Source organism: Heptranchias perlo, chromosome 24 (assembly GCF_035084215.1).
Source record: "Heptranchias perlo isolate sHepPer1 chromosome 24, sHepPer1.hap1, whole genome shotgun sequence".
NCBI lineage: Eukaryota > Metazoa > Chordata > Chondrichthyes > Hexanchiformes > Hexanchidae > Heptranchias > Heptranchias perlo.
Window position 1 is genome coordinate 3,079,158 of NC_090348.1, and position 19,299 is coordinate 3,098,456.

General features: G+C 44.3%; 1 protein-coding gene across 5 annotated transcripts in view; it reads right to left on the reverse strand.

Moving 5' to 3' along the window:
* The window catches only part of cfap54 (cilia and flagella associated protein 54), a 443,819-nt gene that overhangs the window by 269,424 nt on the left and 155,096 nt on the right, over positions 1–19,299 (reverse strand). For all 5 annotated transcript variants that reach the window (XM_068004603.1, XM_068004606.1, XM_068004607.1 and 2 more), the window contains 3 exons: positions 15,144–15,291; positions 13,718–13,873; positions 6,051–6,173 (listed from right to left, as the gene is read on the reverse strand). In XM_068004603.1, coding sequence (XP_067860704.1) covers positions 6,051–6,173; positions 13,718–13,873; positions 15,144–15,291 — 427 coding nt within the window. The remainder of the gene's footprint in view (positions 1–6,050; positions 6,174–13,717; positions 13,874–15,143; positions 15,292–19,299) is intronic.

The window sequence follows — 19,299 nt, forward strand, 5'->3', positions numbered from 1 at the left end:
GCTGAAGCCACAGGCCAACTGTGCACCTGTAACACACAGTGGCATAATGCGGTGGGGAAGTGCCTGTGGCACTGAGGGATTGTGCACCAGTTGTGCACTACGTTCACAGCCCCACAATGTGGTTTTGGTGTCTGAATAGTACTGCTGGAGATCAGCACCAGTATCAAATAGGTGATTCATGGTTTCTCCTGAGATTTTATTCTTTATTTTATAGTGCCTTTGGACTTCACTATTGTAGCTATTCACCTTCTTAAATCTGACCTAATCTGCCATCTGTGGGTGTAAGCTGATGGAACAGTAATTGAGCTCTACCTAAACAGGACCTACAGGTGTTCTGTTGACCTTCCCACTCCATCTGCTGGTTCTGGAGGAGGAAGGGCAGGATCAGAAGAAATATACATTACAGGTTGACCCAGGTATCCAACATGAATACAACCAGATCTGCCTAAAGCAACTGCTCTCCGGAAAGGGTCATTCCACTGGAACAAGTGGAAAAGAGAAGAATCTGCTCCAACCAAACACAGAAGAGGACCCCGATCAGGAGGCATAGCACTTTTCTGCACCATCAACCTTCATGCAGCAAGACATTTAATGCTGCCTCTAACAGACTGCACCTTTACTGAAGTGACTGTAGCAACTAATGGCAACATTCATCTACACAGATGCATAAATATCCTTGCAAAAACAGGACTACTGCCATTACCCCAGCCGTACATCAGCACCTAAGAATTGCATAGCATTTCTCTGCAAGTATCTTATTCTGCCTCATCCCAAATATAAGCTGTCACAACACACTAGCGCACCAGGTAGGGCACATTTTATTGTAGATTAAAGTATCAGGTGCAGGCATGCTCAGTGTGTTTTATGCTGGTGCATCCTCTTTGTGACAGTGTATGGCGCTTTGTTCTTGCTAAACATGTGCTCCTTCCAAGCGTTTCCCTGTGAGAGGAGGAAGTGAGAAGGATGGCTGATTGTGTGGCGGTGTCAAACTCCAGAAATGAGCATGGCCCACTATTTCCTTGTGTTGGGTCACTGTACAGACTAGGCCTTTATACTATCAGATACATGTGCAGCAATTTGAGCATAGCACTGGCTGTCATGGATGTGGCCCTGAGAGACATCTCCAACATCCATGCCAGCTCTTGCCATTCCCCTGCTGGTAAGCATTCTGTCAGCATGGCCAGTGTGGGAGCAGACCACCAGCCAGCAATCAGGCTGATTGGAGAATGATAACATCTGCCAGCCTTTCCCTATTTGAGAAGCACAGGCTGGGAGTGAGCACCCATGGCTAATAATCCTTGCATAATCCGAGGAATGAGCTGACTCAAAACATTTGAGGCGAAAGGGTCTGCCGATGTCTGCAGATCAGGAGCACAGAGAAGGAGAGCACTTAATTTGAGGAATGGGTAATGTACTTACAACAAACCAATAGGTGTCCTAACTTCAATGTTTTTAATAAGACAGGTAGATAGACAGAGAGATGGATAGGAAATAACAGATTGGTGCTCCTACAAGCTATGTGTCAGCCTTGGCTCAGTGGTTACACTTTCTTCTCTGAGTAAGAAGGTAGGAGGTTCAAACTACACTCCAGAGGCTTGAGCACAAAATCTAGGCTGACATTGCAGTGCAGTGCTGAATGAATCATAGAATTATAGAATGGTTACAGCACAGGAGGCTGTCATTCGGCCCAACGAATCCGTGCTGGCTCTTTGTAAGAGCAATCCAGTAAGTCCCATTCCCCTGTAGCCCTGCAAATTTTTTCCCTTAAAGTATTTATTCAATTCCTTTTTGAAAGCCCCCCCCACCCCGATTGAATTCAGGCAGTGCATTCCAGATCATAACTACCCGCTGAGTAAAAAAGATTTTCCTCATGTCGCCATTGGTTCTTTTGCCAATCACCTTAAATTTGTGTCCTCTGGTTCTCGACCCTTCCACCAATGGGAACAGTTTCTCTTCATTTACTTTATCTAAACCCTTCATGATTTTGAACACCTCCATCAAAACTCCTCTCAACCTTCTCTGCTCTAATGAGTACTGCATTTTTAGAGATGCCGTCTTTTGGTTCAGATGTTAAACTGAGGCCCCTTCTGCCCTCTCAGGTGGATTTAAAAGATCTCATCGTACTATTTCAAGAACAGCAGGGGAGTTCTCCTGGTATCTTGGCCATCATTTATCCCTCAACCAATACCACTAAAAAATGATTATCTGATTATTTATTGCATTGCTGTTTGTGGGACCTTGCTAAGTCAAATTGGTTGCCAGATTTTCCTATTATAACACTGACTACATTTCAGAAGTACTTTGGGTCATCCTGAGGTCGTGAAAGGTGCTATATAAATGCAAGTTCTATCTTCTTCTTCTTGTTCAAGGAACATAGGAAGTGGCTTACTTCCAACATGCTAAGTTCTCTGCCATGCCATTGGTAATAGCACCAAGTGAAAATGGTGTTTTTCCACAGACATTGAGAAAAAACAAAATCACAGTAAGATTCACAGCAAGATGCCTTCCTGCTCTCTAACTTAGAGGGTGGTGTGGCATAGGAAAAAGAGAAAATTCTGAAAAAATAACCTAGTTTGATCAAAACGCTAATCCTAACTTAGTAATTGCAAACAGCACTTCAGAGTCTAAAAGGTATTTTATATACGTGGACTTCCAACTGCTCCTGGTGAGTTGGAGGATACAGTAAAGTTTGTGAGAGATTGTGAAGTAAGTGAATAGTGATAAACTGTTTTTTAATTTGGTTCCTGGGAAATTTGAGTCAATCAGAAAAATGTGACTTTTTTTATGCGAGACATTTAAAATGTGAGGTGCTCTACACATAAGACTTTTAATATATTATTCAAGATCAAATGGAGAACAAAACTGCAATCATAAATGGAGACTGAAGGTGAAGTTTATAATGTGAAAAGAAGACAATAGTTCCAAGACTGAAGTATTCCCAAATGTTATGGGGAAACCACAGGACCATCAGCAGTTCCTAAAAAGAAAGAGCTGATTTTAATCATACAAAAATAGTGGGAAAACACTGGACGATTAAAAATTATAAAATATAGAACCATACAGAATAAAGTAAAATCCCAAATATTTCAAAAGATGATATACCTTTTAAATTAGAAGGGACCGTCAGTATTGCAAATGACAGCAAAGAGACAGAGATAGATTCAGTGAGTGGGCAAAACTATGTCAAATGGAGTTTGATGTGGGCAAGTTTGAGGTCATTCACTTTGGATCTAAGAAAGATAAATCTGAATATTTTCTAAATGGTGAGAAACCAGGAACTGTAGAGGAGCAAAAAGATTTGGCAATCCAAGTACACAAATCATTTAAAGCTAATAGACAGGTACAAAACACAATAAAAAAGGCTAATGGCATATTGGTCTTTATCTAAAGGTGGCTGGAATACAAAGGACCATAAGACCATAAGAGATAGGAGCAGGAGTAGGCCATTCAGCCCCTCGAGTCTGCTCCGCCATTTAATGAGATCATGGCTGATCTGATTTTTACCTCAACTCCACTTTCCCACCCTTTCCCCATATCCTTTGACTCCCTTGCTGATCAAAAATTTGTCTAACTCAGCCTTGAATGTATTCAATGACTCAGCCTCCACAGCTTTTCGGGATAAAGAATTCCAAAGATTCACGACCCTCTGGGAGAAGAAATTCCTCCTCATTTCCGTCTTAAACGGACGACCCCTTATTCTGAGACTATGACCCCTAGTTTTAGATTCCCCCACGAGGGGTAACATCCTCTCAGCATCTATCCTATCGAGTCCCCTCAGAACCTTGTATGTTTCAATAAGATCTCCTCTCATTCTTCTAAACTCCAATGAGTATAGACCCAACCTGTTCAATCTTTCCTCAGAAGACAACCCTTCCATACCCAGAATCAACCGAGTGAACCTTCTCTGAACTGCCTCCAATGCAAGTATGTCCTTCCTTAAATAAGGGCACCAGAACTGTACGCAGCACTCCAGTTGTGGTCTCACCAGCACCCTGTATTGTTGTAGCATGACTTCCCTGCTTTTATACTCCATCCCACTAGAAATAAAGGCCAATATTCCGTTTGCCTTCCAGATTATCTGCTGCACCTGTATGTTGACTTTTTGTGTTTCATGTATGAGGACACCCAGATCCTTCTGTACAGCATGCATTTTGTAGTGTTTCTCCATTCAAATAATATTTTGCTTTTTTATTTTCCCTCCCAAAGTGGATGACTTCACATTTTCCCACATTATATTCCATCTGCCAAATTTGTGCCCATTCGCTTAACCTGTCAATATCCCTTTGCAGACACTTTGTGTCCTCATCGCAACTTGCTTTTCCACCTTTCTTTGCATCATCAGCAAATCTGGCCACAAGACACTCTGTTCCTTCATCCAAGTCATTGATATATATTGTAAATAGTTGAGGCCCCAGCACTGATCCCTGCTAGTTACAGATTGTCATTTTGAAAATGACCCTTTTATCCCGACTCTTTGTTTTCTGTTAGTTAGTCAATCCTCTATGCCAGTATATTACCCCCAACACCATGAGCTCTTATCTTGTACAGTAATCTTTTATGTGGCACCTTATCGAATGCCTTTTAGAAATCCAAATATACTGCATCCATTGGTTTCCCTTTATCCACCCTGCCTGTTACTTCCTCAAAGAACTCCCCTTCATAAAACCATGTTGACTTTCTTTGATTGTATTATGAGTCTCCAAATGTCCTGCTACGGCTTCCTTAATAATGGATTCTAGCATTTTCCCAATGACAGATGTTAGGCTAACTGGTCAAGAGTTACCTGCTTTCTGTCTCACTCCCTTCTTGAATAGGGTTGTTACATTTGCGGTTTTCCAATCCGCTGGGACCTTTCCAGAATCTAGTGAATTCTGGAAGATTACAACCAATACATTTATCTCTGTAGCCACTTCCTTTAAGACCATTGGATGCAAGCCATCAGGTCCAGGGGACTTGTCAGCCTTTAGACCCATTAGTTTACCTAATACTTTTTTTCTAGTGATAGTGATTGTTTTTAGTTCCTCCCTCCCCTTTGCCCCTTGATTTTCTACTATTAATGGTATGTAATTAGTGTCTTTGATACAAAATATCTGTTCAATTCCTCTGCCATTTCCTTGTTTTCCATTATTATTTCCCCAGTCTCATCCTCTAAGGGACCAATGTTTACTTGAGCTACCCTCTTCCTTTTTATATACTTGTAGAAGCTTTTACTGTCAGTTTTTATATTTCTTGCCAGTTTACTCTCATAATTTATTTTTTCCCTCTTTATTATTCTTTTAGTCATCCTTTGCTGGAGGAGTGAAAGTGACGCTTCAGTTGTATAGAGCCTTAGTCAGACCCCATCTGGAGTACTGCGTTCAGTTCTGGGGACCGCACCTCAGGAGGGATATATTGGCCTTGGAAGCGGTGCAGCGCAGATTCGCCAGAATGATACTGGGCAGCTCACCACCACCTTCTCAAGGGCAATTAGGGAGGGCAATAAATGCTGGCCTTGCCAGGGATGCCCACATCCCATGAATGAATTTTTAAAAATTCTGGGCTAAAAGGGTTAAATTATGAGGGCAGATTGCATAAACATGACTTGTGCTCCCTTGAGTATGGAAAATTGAAGGGAATGTTAAACGGATTCGATAGGGTGGATAGAGAGAAACTATTTCCTCTGATGGGGGAAATCAAGAACATGGGGACACAATCTTAAAATTAGAGCTAGGCAATTCAGGAACAAAATCAGGAAGCACTTTTTGACACAAAGAGTAGCAGAATTTTGGAATTCTCTCCTCCAAAAGACTGTAGATGTTGGGACAATTAGATCTTTCAAGACCAAGATCGATTGATTTTTGTTAGGTAAGGGTATCAAGGGATATGGAGTTAAGGCAGGTAAATGGAGTTGAGGTACAGATCAACCATTCTAATTGGATGGCAGAGCAGGCTCAAGTGGCTGAATGACCTACTCCTGTTCCTATTATTGTGATAAAATAACTTAATGTGCACTACTGCAGTAAAAGGCAGGACTCAAATCCTAAAGTTGTGGACAAATGTAAATACTGTACCTTTGCCAAGTGATATGTGATGCAAGCTGCCATGTGTTGCACACTTTCAGTTACTCCAAACTGTTTCCTTTGCCTGTAAGCACCAACAACCTCTTGTAGGATACACAGACATTTTGTGAGAATCTGTCACACAATTATTGAAAATAGAATCATTTTTTTAGCACTAATGTGTGGGAAATTTTCATGAGCCACTGCACTTGTATGTGTTTTGTAACAGTGTATCAACAAAACATTGCTGAACATTGGTTCACTAAAACTGATGAGTTGACAATACCAAGAATGTTTAAAGCCTATTAGTTTCAGACTGAAGTAAATATTTGGAACACACAAACGTGCTGCAAAATAACTCAGAATTACTGACAACTAATTAAAAAAAACATATTTTAATACTTGCTGAGAAAATTAGAAATTCATTCATAACATCTAGAAACCAAAAATATAATATTGAACAGTCAGCATGGATTTCAAAAAGGAAGGTCATGCTTGACCAATTGTATTGAATTCTTCGATGAGGTAACAGAAAGAGCACGTAAGGGTAATGTAGTAGATGTAATATATTTGGATTTTCATCAGGCCTTCGATAAAGTACTGCATAGTAGACTCATGACTAAGGTCAGAGCATGTGGAGTCAGGGCACAAGTAGCAGAATGGATATTAAGCTTGCTACAAAGCAGAAAACAGAGAGTGGGGGTTAAGGGTAGTTACTCAGACTGGCAAAAGGTGGGAAGTGGTGTTCGACAAGGGATATGCTGGGACCACTGTTGTTCTCCATTTACATAAATGATTTGGAATCGGGAATCGGAAGTACAATTTCAAAATTTGTGGATGACACCAAATTGTAAGGTATAGTTAATAACATCAGTGGTGGGGAAAATGCTAGAGTCTATTATAAAGGATGTGATAACAGAATACTTGGAAGGCATTAACAGGATTGGACAAAGTCAGCATGGGTTTATGAAAGGGAAATCATGCTTAACAAATCTACTGGAGTTTTTTGAGGATGTAACTGGTAGAACAGATAGGGGAGAACCAGTGGATGTGGTGTACTTGGATTTTCAGAAGGCTTTTGATAAGGTCCCACACAAGAGGTTAGTGTGCAAAATTAAAGCACATGGGATTGGGGAGAATATAATGGCATGGATTGAGAATTGGTTGACAGACAGGAAGCAGAGTGTAGGAATAAACGGGTCTTTTTCCGGGTGGCAGACAGTGACTAGTGGGGTACCGCAGGGATCAGTGCTTGGGCTCCAGCTATTCACAATGTATATCAATGATTTGGATGAGGGAACGTAATGTAATATTTCCAAGTTTGCAGACGACACAAAGCTGGGGTGGAATGTGAGCTGTGAGGAGGATGCAAAGAAGCTCCAATGTGATTTAGACAAATTGGGTGAGTGGGCAAGAACATGGCAGATGCAGTATAACGTGGATAAATGTGAGGTTATCCACTTTGATTGTAAAAACAGAAAGGCAGATTATTATCTGAATGGTGATAAATTGGGAAAAGGGGAGGTGCAACGAGACCTGGGTGTCCTTGTACACCAGTCGCTGAAAGCGAGCATTCAGGTGCAGGAGGCAGTTAGGAAGGCGAATGGTACGTTGGCCTTCATTGCAAGAGGATTTGAGTACAGGAACAGGGATGTCTTACTGCAGTTATACAGGGCCTTGGTGAGACCACATCTGGAGTATTGTGTGCAGTTTTGGTCTCCTTATCTGAGGAAGGATGTCCTTGCCATGGAGGGAGTGCAACGATGGTTTACCAGACTGATTCCTGGGATGGCAGGACTGACGTATGAGGAGAGATTGGGTCAACTAGGCCTATATTCACTAGAGTTTAGAAGAATGAGAGCTAATCTCATTGAAACATATAAAATTGTAACAGGACTAGACAAACTAGATGCAGGGAGGATGTTCCCGATGGCTGGGGAGTCCAGAACCAGGGGTCACAGTTTCAGGATACGGGGTATGCCATTTAGAACCGAGAAGGGGAGAAATTTCTTCAGAGGGTGGTGAACCTGTGGAATTCTCAACCACAGAAGGCAGTGGAGGCCAAGTCATTAAATATATTCAAGAAGGAGATAGATATATTTCTTAATGCTAAAGGGATCAAGGGATATGGGGAAAAAGCGGGAACAGGGTACTGAGTTAGACGATCAGCCACGATCATTCTGAATGGCGGAGCAGGCCCAAAGGGCCGAATGGCCAACTCTTGCTCCTATTTTCTATGATTCTGAGGAGGGCGGTGACAAAATACAGGAAGATCTTAATAAACTTGCAGAATGAGTGTGTAATTGGGAAATGAATTTCAATATAGATAAACGTGAGGTGGTGCATTTTGGTAGGAGAAATAATGAGGCCACATACTGCTTGGATAATAAGAGTCGAAATGGGGTAGAGGCATAAAGGAATCGAGGGGTACAGAAACACAAAATCACTAAAAGTAGCAATGCAGGTTTCACATCGGTATTTACGGTTGAGAAAGGCATGGATGTTAGGGAGCTTGGGGAAATAAATAGTGATGTCTTCAGGAGTGTACATATTATAGAGAGGGAGGTGCTGGAAGTCTTAACGCGCATCAAGGTAGATAAATCTCCGGGACTTGATGAAATGTATCCCAGGACGTTATGGGAGGTTAGGGAGGAAATTGCAGGTCCCCTAGCAGAGATATTTGAATCATCGACAGCTACAGGTGAGGTGCCTGAAGATTGGAGGGTAGCAAATGTTGTGCCTTTGTTTAAGAAAGGCGGCAGGGAAAAGCCTGGGAACTACAGACCGGTGAGCCTGACATCTGTAGTGGGTAAGTTGTTAGAGGGTATTCTGAGAGACAGGATCTACAGGCATTTGGAGAGGCAGGGACTGAGTAGGAACAGTCAGCATGGTTTTGTGAGAGGAAAATCATGTCTCACGAATTTGATTGAGTTTTTTGAAGGGGTAACCAAGAAGATAGATGAGGGCTGTGCAGTAGACGTGGTCTACATGGACTTCAGCAAAGCCTTTGACAAGGTACCGCATGGTAGGTTGTTACATAAGGTTAAATCTCACGGGATCCAAGGTGAGGTAGCCAATTGGATACGAAATTGGCTTGACGACAGAAGACAGAGGGTGGTTGTCGAGGGTAGTGTTTCAAACTGGAGGCCTGTGACCAGCGGTGTGCCTCAGGGATCGGTGCTGGGTCCGCTGTTATTTGTTATTTATATTAATGATTTGGATGAGAATTTAGGAGGCATGGTTAGTAAGTTTGCAGATGACACCAAGATTGGTGGCATTGTGGACAGTGAAGAAGGTTATCTGGGATTGCAACGGGATCTTGATAAATTGGGCCAGCGGGCCAATGAATGGCAGATGGAGTTTAATTTAGATAAATGTGAGGTGATGCATTTTGGTAGATCGAATCGGGCCAGGACCTACTCCGTTAATGGTAGGGCGTTGGGGAGAGTTATAGAACAAAGAGATCTAGGAGTACAGGTTCATAGCTCCTTGAAAGCAGAGTCACAGGTGGATAGGGTGGTGAAGAAGGCATTCAGCATGCTTGGTTTCATTGGTCAGAACATTGAATACAGGAGTTGGGATGTCTTGTTGAAGTTGTACAAGACATTAGTAAGGCCACACTTGGAATACTGTGTACAGTTCTGGTCACCCTATTATAGAAAGGATATTATTAAACTAGAAAGAGTGCAGAAAAGATTTACTAGGATGCTACCGGGACTTGATGGTTTGACTTATAGGGAGAGGTTGGATAGACTGAGACTTTTTTCCCTGGAGAGTCGGAGGTTTAGGGGTGATCTTATAGAAGTCTATAAAATAATGAGGGGCATAGATAAGGTAGATAGTCAAAATCTTTTCCCAAAGGTAGGGGAGTCTATAACGAGGGGGCATAGATTTAAGGTGAGAGGGGAGAGATACAAAAGGGTCCAGAGGGGGCAATTTTTCTGGAACGAGCTGCCAGAGGCAGTAGTAGAGGCGGGTACAATTTTGTCTTTTAAAAAGCATTTGGACAGTTACATGGGTAAGATGGGTATAGAGGGATATGGGCCAAGTGCAGGCAATTGGGACTAGCTTAGTGGTATAAACTGGGCGACATGGACATGTTGGGCCGAAGGGCCTGTTTCCATGTTGTAAACTTCTATGAATCTATCTATGATTCTAGGTTAATAAGCAAACAAAGGGTTCATTTCTAGAGCGATAGAATTGAAAAGCAGGCAAGTTATGTTGAACTTGTACTGAACCTTTTTTTTCATTCGTTCATGGGATGTGGGCATCGCTGGCGAGGCCAGCATTTATTGCCCATCCCTAATTGCTCTTCAGAAGGTGGTGGTGAGCCGCCTTCTTGAACCGCTGCAGTCCATGTGATGAAGGTTCTCCCACAGTGCTGTATGGAAGAGAGTTCCAGGATTATGACCCATCGTCGATGAAGGAACGGCGATACATTTCCAAGTTAGGATGGTGTGTGACTTGGAGGGGAACGTGCAGGTGGTGTTGTTCCCATGTGCCTGCTGCCCTTGTCCTTCTAGGTGGTAGAGGTCGCGAGTTTGGGAGGTGCTGTCGAAGAGGCCTTGGCGAGTTGCTGCAGTGTATCCTGTGGATAGTACACACTGCAGCCACGGTGCGCCGGTGGTGAAGGGAGTGAATGTTTAGGGTGGTGGATGGGGTGCCAATCAAGTGGGCAGCTTTGTCCTGGATGGTGTCGAGCTTCTTGAGCGATGTTGGAGCTGCATTCATCCAGGCAAGTGGAGAGTATTCCATCACACTCCTGACTTGTGCCTTGTAGATGGTGGAAAGGCTTTGGGGAGTCAAGAGGTGAGTCTCTCGCCACAGAATACCCAGCCTCTGACCTGCTCTTGTAGCCATTGTATTTATGTGTCTGGTCCAGTTAAGTTTCTGGTCAATGGTGACCCCCAGGATGTTGATGGTGGGGGATTCGGCGATGGTAATGCCGTTGAATGTCAAGGGGAGGTGATTAGACTCTCTCTTGTTGGAGATGGTCATTGTCTGGCACTTGTCTAGTGCAAATGATACTTGCCACTCATTAGCCCAAGCCAGGATGTTGTCCAGGTCTTGCTGCATGCGGGCATGGACTGCTTCATTGTCAGAGGGGTTGCAAATGGAACTGAACACTGTGCAATCGTCAGCGAACATCCCCATTTCTGATCTTATGATGGGAGGGAAGGTCATTGATGAAACAGCTGAAGATGGTTGGGCCTAGGACACTGCCGTGAGGAACTCCTGCAGCAGTGTCCTGGGGCTGAGATGATTGGCCTCCAACAACCACTACCATCTTCCTTTGTGCTAGGTATGACTCCAGCCACTGGAGAGTTTTCCCTCTGATTCCTATTGACTTCAGTTTTACTAGGGCTCCTTGCTGCCACACTCAGTCAAATGCTGCCTTGATGTCAAGGGCAGTCACTCTCACCTCACCTCTGGAATTCAGCTCTTTCGTCCATGTTTGGACCAAGGCTGTAATGAGGTCTGGAGTCAAGTGGTCCTGGCAGAACCCAAACTGAGCATCGGTGAGCAGGTTATTGGTGAGTAAGTGCCACTTGATAGCACTGTCGATGACACCTTCCATCACTTTGCTGATGATTGAGAGTGGACTGATGGGGCGGTAATTGGCCGGATTGGATTTGTCCTGCTTTTTGTGGACAGGACATACCTTGGCAATTTCCCACATTGTCTGGTAGATGCCAGTGTTGTAGCTGTACTGGAACTGTTTGGCTAGAAGCACGGCTAGTTCTGGAGCACAAGTCTTCAGCACTACAGCCGGGATGTTGTCGGGGCCCATAGCCTTTGTTGTATCCAGTGCACTCAGCCGTTTCTTGATATCACATGGAGTGAATGGAATTGGCTGAAGACTGGCTTCTATGATGGTGGGAATATCGGGAGGAGGCCGAGATGGATCATCTACTCGGCACTTCTGGCTGAAGATGGTTGCAAATGCTTCAGCCTTGTCTTTTGCACTCACGTGCTGGAACCTGCCATCATTGAGGTCACTCCTAGCAATACTGTCATGGACAGATGCATCTGCGACAGGTAGATTGGTGAGGACGAGGTCAAGTAGGTTATTCCCTCGTGTTGGTTCTCTCACCACCTGCCGCAGGCCCAGCCTGGCAGCTATGTCCTTCAGGACTCGGCCAACTTGGTCAGTAGTGGTGCTACCGAGCCAATCTTGGTGATGGACATTGAAGTCCCCCACCCAGAGTACATTCTGTGCCCTTGTTACCCTCAGTGCTTCCTCCAAGTGGTGCTCAACATGGAGGAGGACTGATTCATCAGCTGAGGGAGGGCGGTGGGTGGTAATCAGCAGGAGGTTTCCTTGCCCATATTTGACCTGATACCATTAGATTTCATGGGGACCAGAGTCAATGTTGAGGACTCCAGTGGCACTCGCTCCTGACTGTTTATCACTACACCGTCACCTCTGGTGGGTCTGTCCTGCCGGTGGGACAGGGCATACCCAGGGATGGTGATCGAAGAGTCTGGGACGTTGGCTGAAAGGTATGATTCTGTGAGTATGGCTGTTGCTTGACTTGTCCGTGGGACAGCTCTCCCAATTTTGGCACAAGTCCCCAGATGTTAGTGAGGAGGACTTTGCAGGGTCAACTGGTCTTAGTTTGCCTTTGGCGTATCCGGTGCCTAGTGGTCCGTCCAGTTTTATTCTTATTATGCATTTTCGTAGCGAGATTGTACAACTGAGTGGCTTGCTAGGCCATTTCAGAGGGCGATTAAGAATCAACCACATTGCTCTGGGTCTGGAGTCACATGTCGGCCAGACCGGGTAAGGACGGCAGGTTTCCTTCCCTAAAGGGCATTAGTCAAACCAGATGGGTATTTACGACAATCTGGTAGTTTCAGGACCACCATTACGAATACTAGGTTTTTTTTATATATATTTAATTAATTGAATTTAAATTCCCCAACTGCCGTGGTGGGATTTGAACTCATGACCCCCGATTATTAGTCCAAGCGTCTGGATTACTAGTCCAGTAAAATAACCGCTATGCTACCTTGATTAGACTATACTTGGAGTACTGTGCACAGTTCTGGTCTCCATATTATAAAAAGGATGTGGAAGCATTGGTGAAGGTACAAAAAAGATTAACAAGGATGATACCAGAACTGTGAGGTTATACCTATCAGGAAAGTTTGAATACGCAGGGGCTCTTTTCTGTCGAAAAAAGAAGGCTGAGGGGTAAATTGATCGAGGTCTTTCAGGTTATGAAAGGGTTTGATGGGATAGGCATTCAGAAGATGTTTCCACTTGTGGGGGAGACCAAAATTAAGGGCCATAAATATAAGATAGTCACTAATAAATCTAATAGGGAATTCAGGAGAAACTTCTTTACCCAGAGAGTGGTGAGAATGTGGAACTTGCTACCACAAGGAGTAGTTGAGGTGAATAGCATAGATGCATTTAGGGGGAAGCTAGATAAACATATGAGGGAGAAATGAATCGAAGATTATGCTGATATAGTTGGATGAAGAGGGGTGGGGAGAGGCTCGTGTGGAGCATAAACACCGGCACTGACATGTTGGGTTGAATGGCATATTTTTGTCCTGTACATTCTATGTAATTCTATGCAATTTCTATTGGCTTTGTGAACTCTTAATGCAATTTGGACTGCTGGTGACTGCTACAGATATAAGATATCATATCCTTCATGCATTCTGACCTGCACAACTGGGATTGAAGGAATTTTGTGAAAGATCACAGGTGCAAGAAGTCCATAGCACTGGACAACAGCCTGCAGTGCTTGATTGGCATCATTGATCCAGCCGGCAATTTCAATAGCCACCAGCATTCTTTCACATTCAGTCAGTCTCCTGAGCTGTAAATTAAAACACCAGGTTAGTTAAAACACCAGGCAATGTACAGAAAACTTTTATTGATACAATATTAAAAATTAACATTTACCTGAATTAGCAAACAGTTTCACTAATATTATGCCTTTGTTTTTCTTGAATCCTAGTGCCAATTTTGAGGAGCTCAGTATTGGATTCTGCTGCTAATTTATGAATCGTAGGAGATAATACTGAATATACGACTGAGAGCTAGGGATTGAGCATCAGTCTTGCACCAACCTTTATATTTTAATTAATTTGACAATCTGTTCAATTTGGAAATTTTGATCCTTCCTTTGGGTTCAACTGGAATATTAGCTATCCAGTGCCTTACTGGACACTGCTGGATCTTACATTCCCGACAGAAACTGTGGAAGGCTTGACTGTGGTAGAGTCTAATCGCATCAGGTTGAAATAACTTAATTTCTTCTAACTTTAACATGTTAAACAAATGTCTTTTTAATAAAAGCAAATAGATGAAATAAAGCTTTCATCCAACTTGATCCAATATATCCATTAAGATAAACAAAAGAATATCCAATTTTCAGTCTGATTCTGACCCCGTGCATTAAAGATACTATTATCACTCAAAGAAAATGGCCTTGAGTTTCCTGTAAGTCACGGTGGTAGTGGACCTTTGGCGGGGTGAGGGCGGAACTGGACTTTCACCCGCTTCTTGTCTGTGTTCCTGATGCTGGACTATATCTTGGAATCAGGCTCATTTGCATGTTGAGGGGGGATAACGGGGCCATTTATTGCATTGGTAGGGTGCCCACCCGAGGTTGGGGGAGGAGGGGAAGGGAAATTGCTACAGTGCATTGCCACAGCCTAGGCTGGCCAGCATTACCAGTAGAAGATTGGGAAAAAGTTTAAAAGATTTTAAAGTTCACATTTTGCCGAATGTAATTGATGACAAACTGGGCATTTAAACTTTAAATAGAGCCCTGCAGCCCACAGCAATGCTGATTGCCAGGGTTGCACAAGTGTTCCTGGTATCTAGCATTGCCAGAGCACATATAATGTAAAATACATTGTATGACATCATCTTCATCGCTCACATCCCCTTATAATATACCTCCTATATTTGGGCAAATGTACTATATAGCTAATGTCATTTCTGGTGGAAAATGTTGGAAGCCCATCAGGTCACAGGGTGTCGCTAATATTATTTAATAGTTTGAACTTACTGTACCTATTGTACAAATATATAATTCCCAATTCTATACTTATAGTCGTCAATTTTACTGCGGAACATACTTGTCCCTTGTAGAGTGGTCCACCATCAGAGAGGGAATCACAGAAAACAGCTCCTTCCTTAACGTTAATATCAGAATTGATGAAGATGCTTCCCAGAAAAGTCCGCAGAAGGATGGGAGATGCCAGAGATACAGCAATATTGTTTAATCTAAAAATCAATAATTGTGAACATAGTTAACATGGCAAACACATGATTATGATATTTTCATTCATTTTAGTGCTTGCTGTGATACTTCAACACATTTGAATTAATCTGCATTTCTGAGTCTCTTAAAGAAATCCTAGAGCGGAGTGGTCATTATGCAAAGTCAACTTGGCTCACTTTGCAGCATTCTTGCCTCACTTTGCAGCATTCTTGCCTCTAAATCAGAAGATTGTGGATTGAAGTTCCAATCCAGCATTGGGCCAAAAATCCACAGCCCTCTGGCACACTCCTTACGTGAGTGTGGCAGAAGTTCTGGAAATTAAGATCTGGATAATCTGGATCCTGGCCTTCCTCACCAATTTCCAAGGGGCCTTGCTTGGAACAGAATCTCCACCCACCCCAAACAAGGTCAGGGGTAACTGTAACTGTGCGGGGTGGGTAGGGAGGTGGGTAGGGAAGGAATTCCCAGGCCAGGCATTTCCTTATTTCTTACCTGGAATCTGCCAGGCAGCGGTAGAAGAGTAGGACTCCCGGAAGCGACGGCTTACCGGTGGAGTTGTACTCGGCTCTGTGGGACTGGATAGGCCCAGACCTGCTGGAATTGTACAGGGGTATGCTTCTGGCAGGCAGCATGTTAGACTCCATGAGGAAAAGCATCATCACCCTCATCTACAAGCGGAAGGAGGAGAGGGAAGAAATCAAAAATTGGCGACCCATCTCACTACTTAACGTGGACTACAAAATCCTGTCCAAGGTCATCGCCAATTGGGTCAAGTCAGCCCTGGAGGTGGTGATCCACCCCGATCAGACCTGCGCTGTACCCGGCAGAAAGATCTGATAGCCTGGCGCTACTCAGGGATACGATCGCCTACGTACAGAACAGGGGGGTGAACACATGCCTGATCAGCCTGGACCAGGAGAAGGCCTTTGACAGAATATCCCACACGTACATGATGGACGTGCTCTCCAAAATGGGGTTTGGGGAGGGAATCCACAATTGGATCCAACTGCTCTACACAGACATCAGTAGCACCGTTTCAATCAACGGGTGGGAATCGGAAAGCTTTCTGATCAAATCTGGAGTCAGGCAGGGCTGTCCTCTCTCCTCCGTCTTGTTCGTGTGCTGCATCGAACCCTTTGCCGAGTCCATCAGGAGGGATGCGGGCATAGGAGGGGTGACGATCCCAGGCAGCGGAGGCACTCAGGTCAAGGCCTCCCTGTACATGGATGACATCACTGTCTTTTGCTCGGATCAGCTGTCGGTCCGCAGATTGATGAGCATCTGCGACCAGTTCGAACTGGCCTCGGGGGCCAGGGTAAATCGTACCAAGAGCGAGGCAATGTTCTTTGGGAACTGGACCGGCCGATCCTTTGTCCCCTTCACCGTCAGGTCGGATTACCTGAAGGTGCTGGGGATCTGGTTCGGGGGGGCCGGGGCATGCACCAAAAACTGGGAGGAGCGTATTGCTAAGGTCAAGTAGAAACTGGGACTGTGGGATCAACGATCCCTCTCGATCGTGGGCAAGAACCTAGTCATCAGGTGCGAGGTGCTCTCAGTGTTGCTGTACGTGGCGCAGGTCTGGCTCATACCTCACTCCTGCGCCACGACAGTCACCCGAGCCATGTTCCACTTTATCTGGAGATCAAAAATGGACCGTGTCTGCAGGGACACGATGTACAAATCTCCGGAGAAAGGGGGGAAAGGCGGGCCCAACATGGCCATCATCCTGATGGCCACCTTTGTGTGCGGCTGCATCAAGCTGTGCGTAGACCCTTGGTACACAAACACAAAGTGTCACTACGTGCTGAGGTTCTATCTGTCCCCGGTGTTGAGAAGGATCGGCCTGGCCACGCTGCCACGGAATACTCCGTCCAGTTGGACTGTTCCGCCCCACCTGTCTTTCATCGAAGAGTTCATGCAAAAAAACACCTTTGACCACAAAGCGATCAGCAAGTGGTCCGCACGTAACGTCCTCGAGACCCTGAGGGAAAAGGAGATGGTGGATCCTGTCGGTTGTTTCCATGAGCAGACTGTCGATGTCATTTGGCAGAAGACCTCATCGCCAGAGCTTTCAAACAAGCACCAAGACCTAGCCTGGCTGGTGGTGAGAAGGGCCCTTCCCGTCAGATCCTTCATGCACTCACGGAGTCTCAGCGCCACCGTTCGCTGTCCCTGTGGAGGAGACGAGACCGTCACCCACCTCCTTCTGGAATGTGCCTTTGCAAAGAAGGTCTGGAGAGAGATGCTGTGGTATCTGTCCAGGTTCGTCCCGAGCAGTTTCGTAACACAGGACACTGTGCTCTACGGGCTGTTCCCGGGGACGCACACCGAGACAAACATCAACTGCTGCTGGAAGACCATCAACTCGGTGAAAGACGCCCTTTGGTCTGCCCGAAACTTGCTGGTCTTCCAGTGCAAGGAGCTGTCCTCCACCGAGTGTTGCAGACTGGCACATTCCAAGGTCCAGGACTACGTGCTCAGGGACTCACTGAGGCTGGGTGTGGCCGCTGCAAAGGCTCTGTGGGGAAAGGCAACCGTTTAGAGCCTTCCCGCCATTGTATACCGAGGGGCTGCAATCATGGAAAAACCCCTCGGGCAGAATGTAAAATTCAAATTGATGTAATGCAGCTGTAATGAATCTGTAATCAATAATCTGTATTGAGTGTAATGCAATGAGGCACCTTAGACTGTCATGAACTGTAATTATGTACAATGTGTTCATTGAACTGTACTTGATGTAACCTGCAAATTGTAGAATCTGTATTGTGTACGTTTGGAATGTGATATGACAACTGTATTGTATGTATTGCTGCAAATTTTATGAATAAAGTATATTTTTTGGAAAAAAATTCCTAGTGAAACAAGATGTACCAGCAAGTGGGTCCCGCCTGAAGGTCCAGGATTGGACTGCGGAAATTTTTTCAAGTTTGTTTTGGCCCCTTTAAGACAGATGCCTAATAGGCCACTTCCAGCATGTTTTCCATAGGGGCTCCAGCGCTCCCCCACCCCCGGAGTAGCTATCGTCCACCAGAAATTATCAACCTCACCTGAAATGTTCCTCTAGCACTGTGGGCACTTGCCATTGATATTTGAATGATATCAGGGGTCAGGGCAGGTTCCATTAACATTTACGCCAGAATATCACCCCCACAGGCTTTTGGGGTCACAACATAGGCTGATAATCCAATGCTGCACCGTTAGAGGTGCTATCCTGTGGATGAGATATTAAACGGAAATCTTGTCCCCATGATTCAGATGAATGTCAAATATTCCATGGCAGAAGACATCCTGGTCAACATCATCAAAATAGATTAACTAGTCAATCATCCAACTGCTGTCTGGGATCGTGCTGTATGCAAATTGGCAGCTATGCTTCCAAGTAATGCCCAAATATGAAGCGTATTGGGATGTTTCTGAGAGACATGTTTAAATGCTATTTCAAAGATTTTTAACATAGTGACATTCTTACACCAGTACTCAGAATGTAACCTGGCTTACTACATGGAGAAACAAGGATAGAGATTATTGTTGGCAATGTTACCACACAAAATTTTAACCCTTCTTTTAAACAGATTAGCACTTCCATTAAAAAAGCATGATGTGGAGATGCCGGTGATGGACTGGGGTTGACAATTGTAAACAATTTTACAACACCAAGTTATAGTCCAGCAATTTTATTTTAAATTCACAAGCTTTCGGAGATTTTCTCCTTCCTCAGGCAAATGTTTCAAGAGCTCCTTGAAGCCTACGCATTTATACATATAGAACAATACATGGTGTTTACAGACTGCCCCTGCAACGGGCAGTTGCCTTGGCAACGGGCAGTTGCAGGGGCAGTCTGTAAACACCATGTATTGTTCTATATGTATAAATGCGTAGGCTTCAAGGAGCTCTTGAAACATTTGCCTGAGGAAGGAGAAAATCTCCGAAAGCTTGTGAATTTAAAATAAAATTGCTGGACTATAACTTGGTGTTGTAAAATTGTTTACAATTAAAAAAGCAGGGAGAGC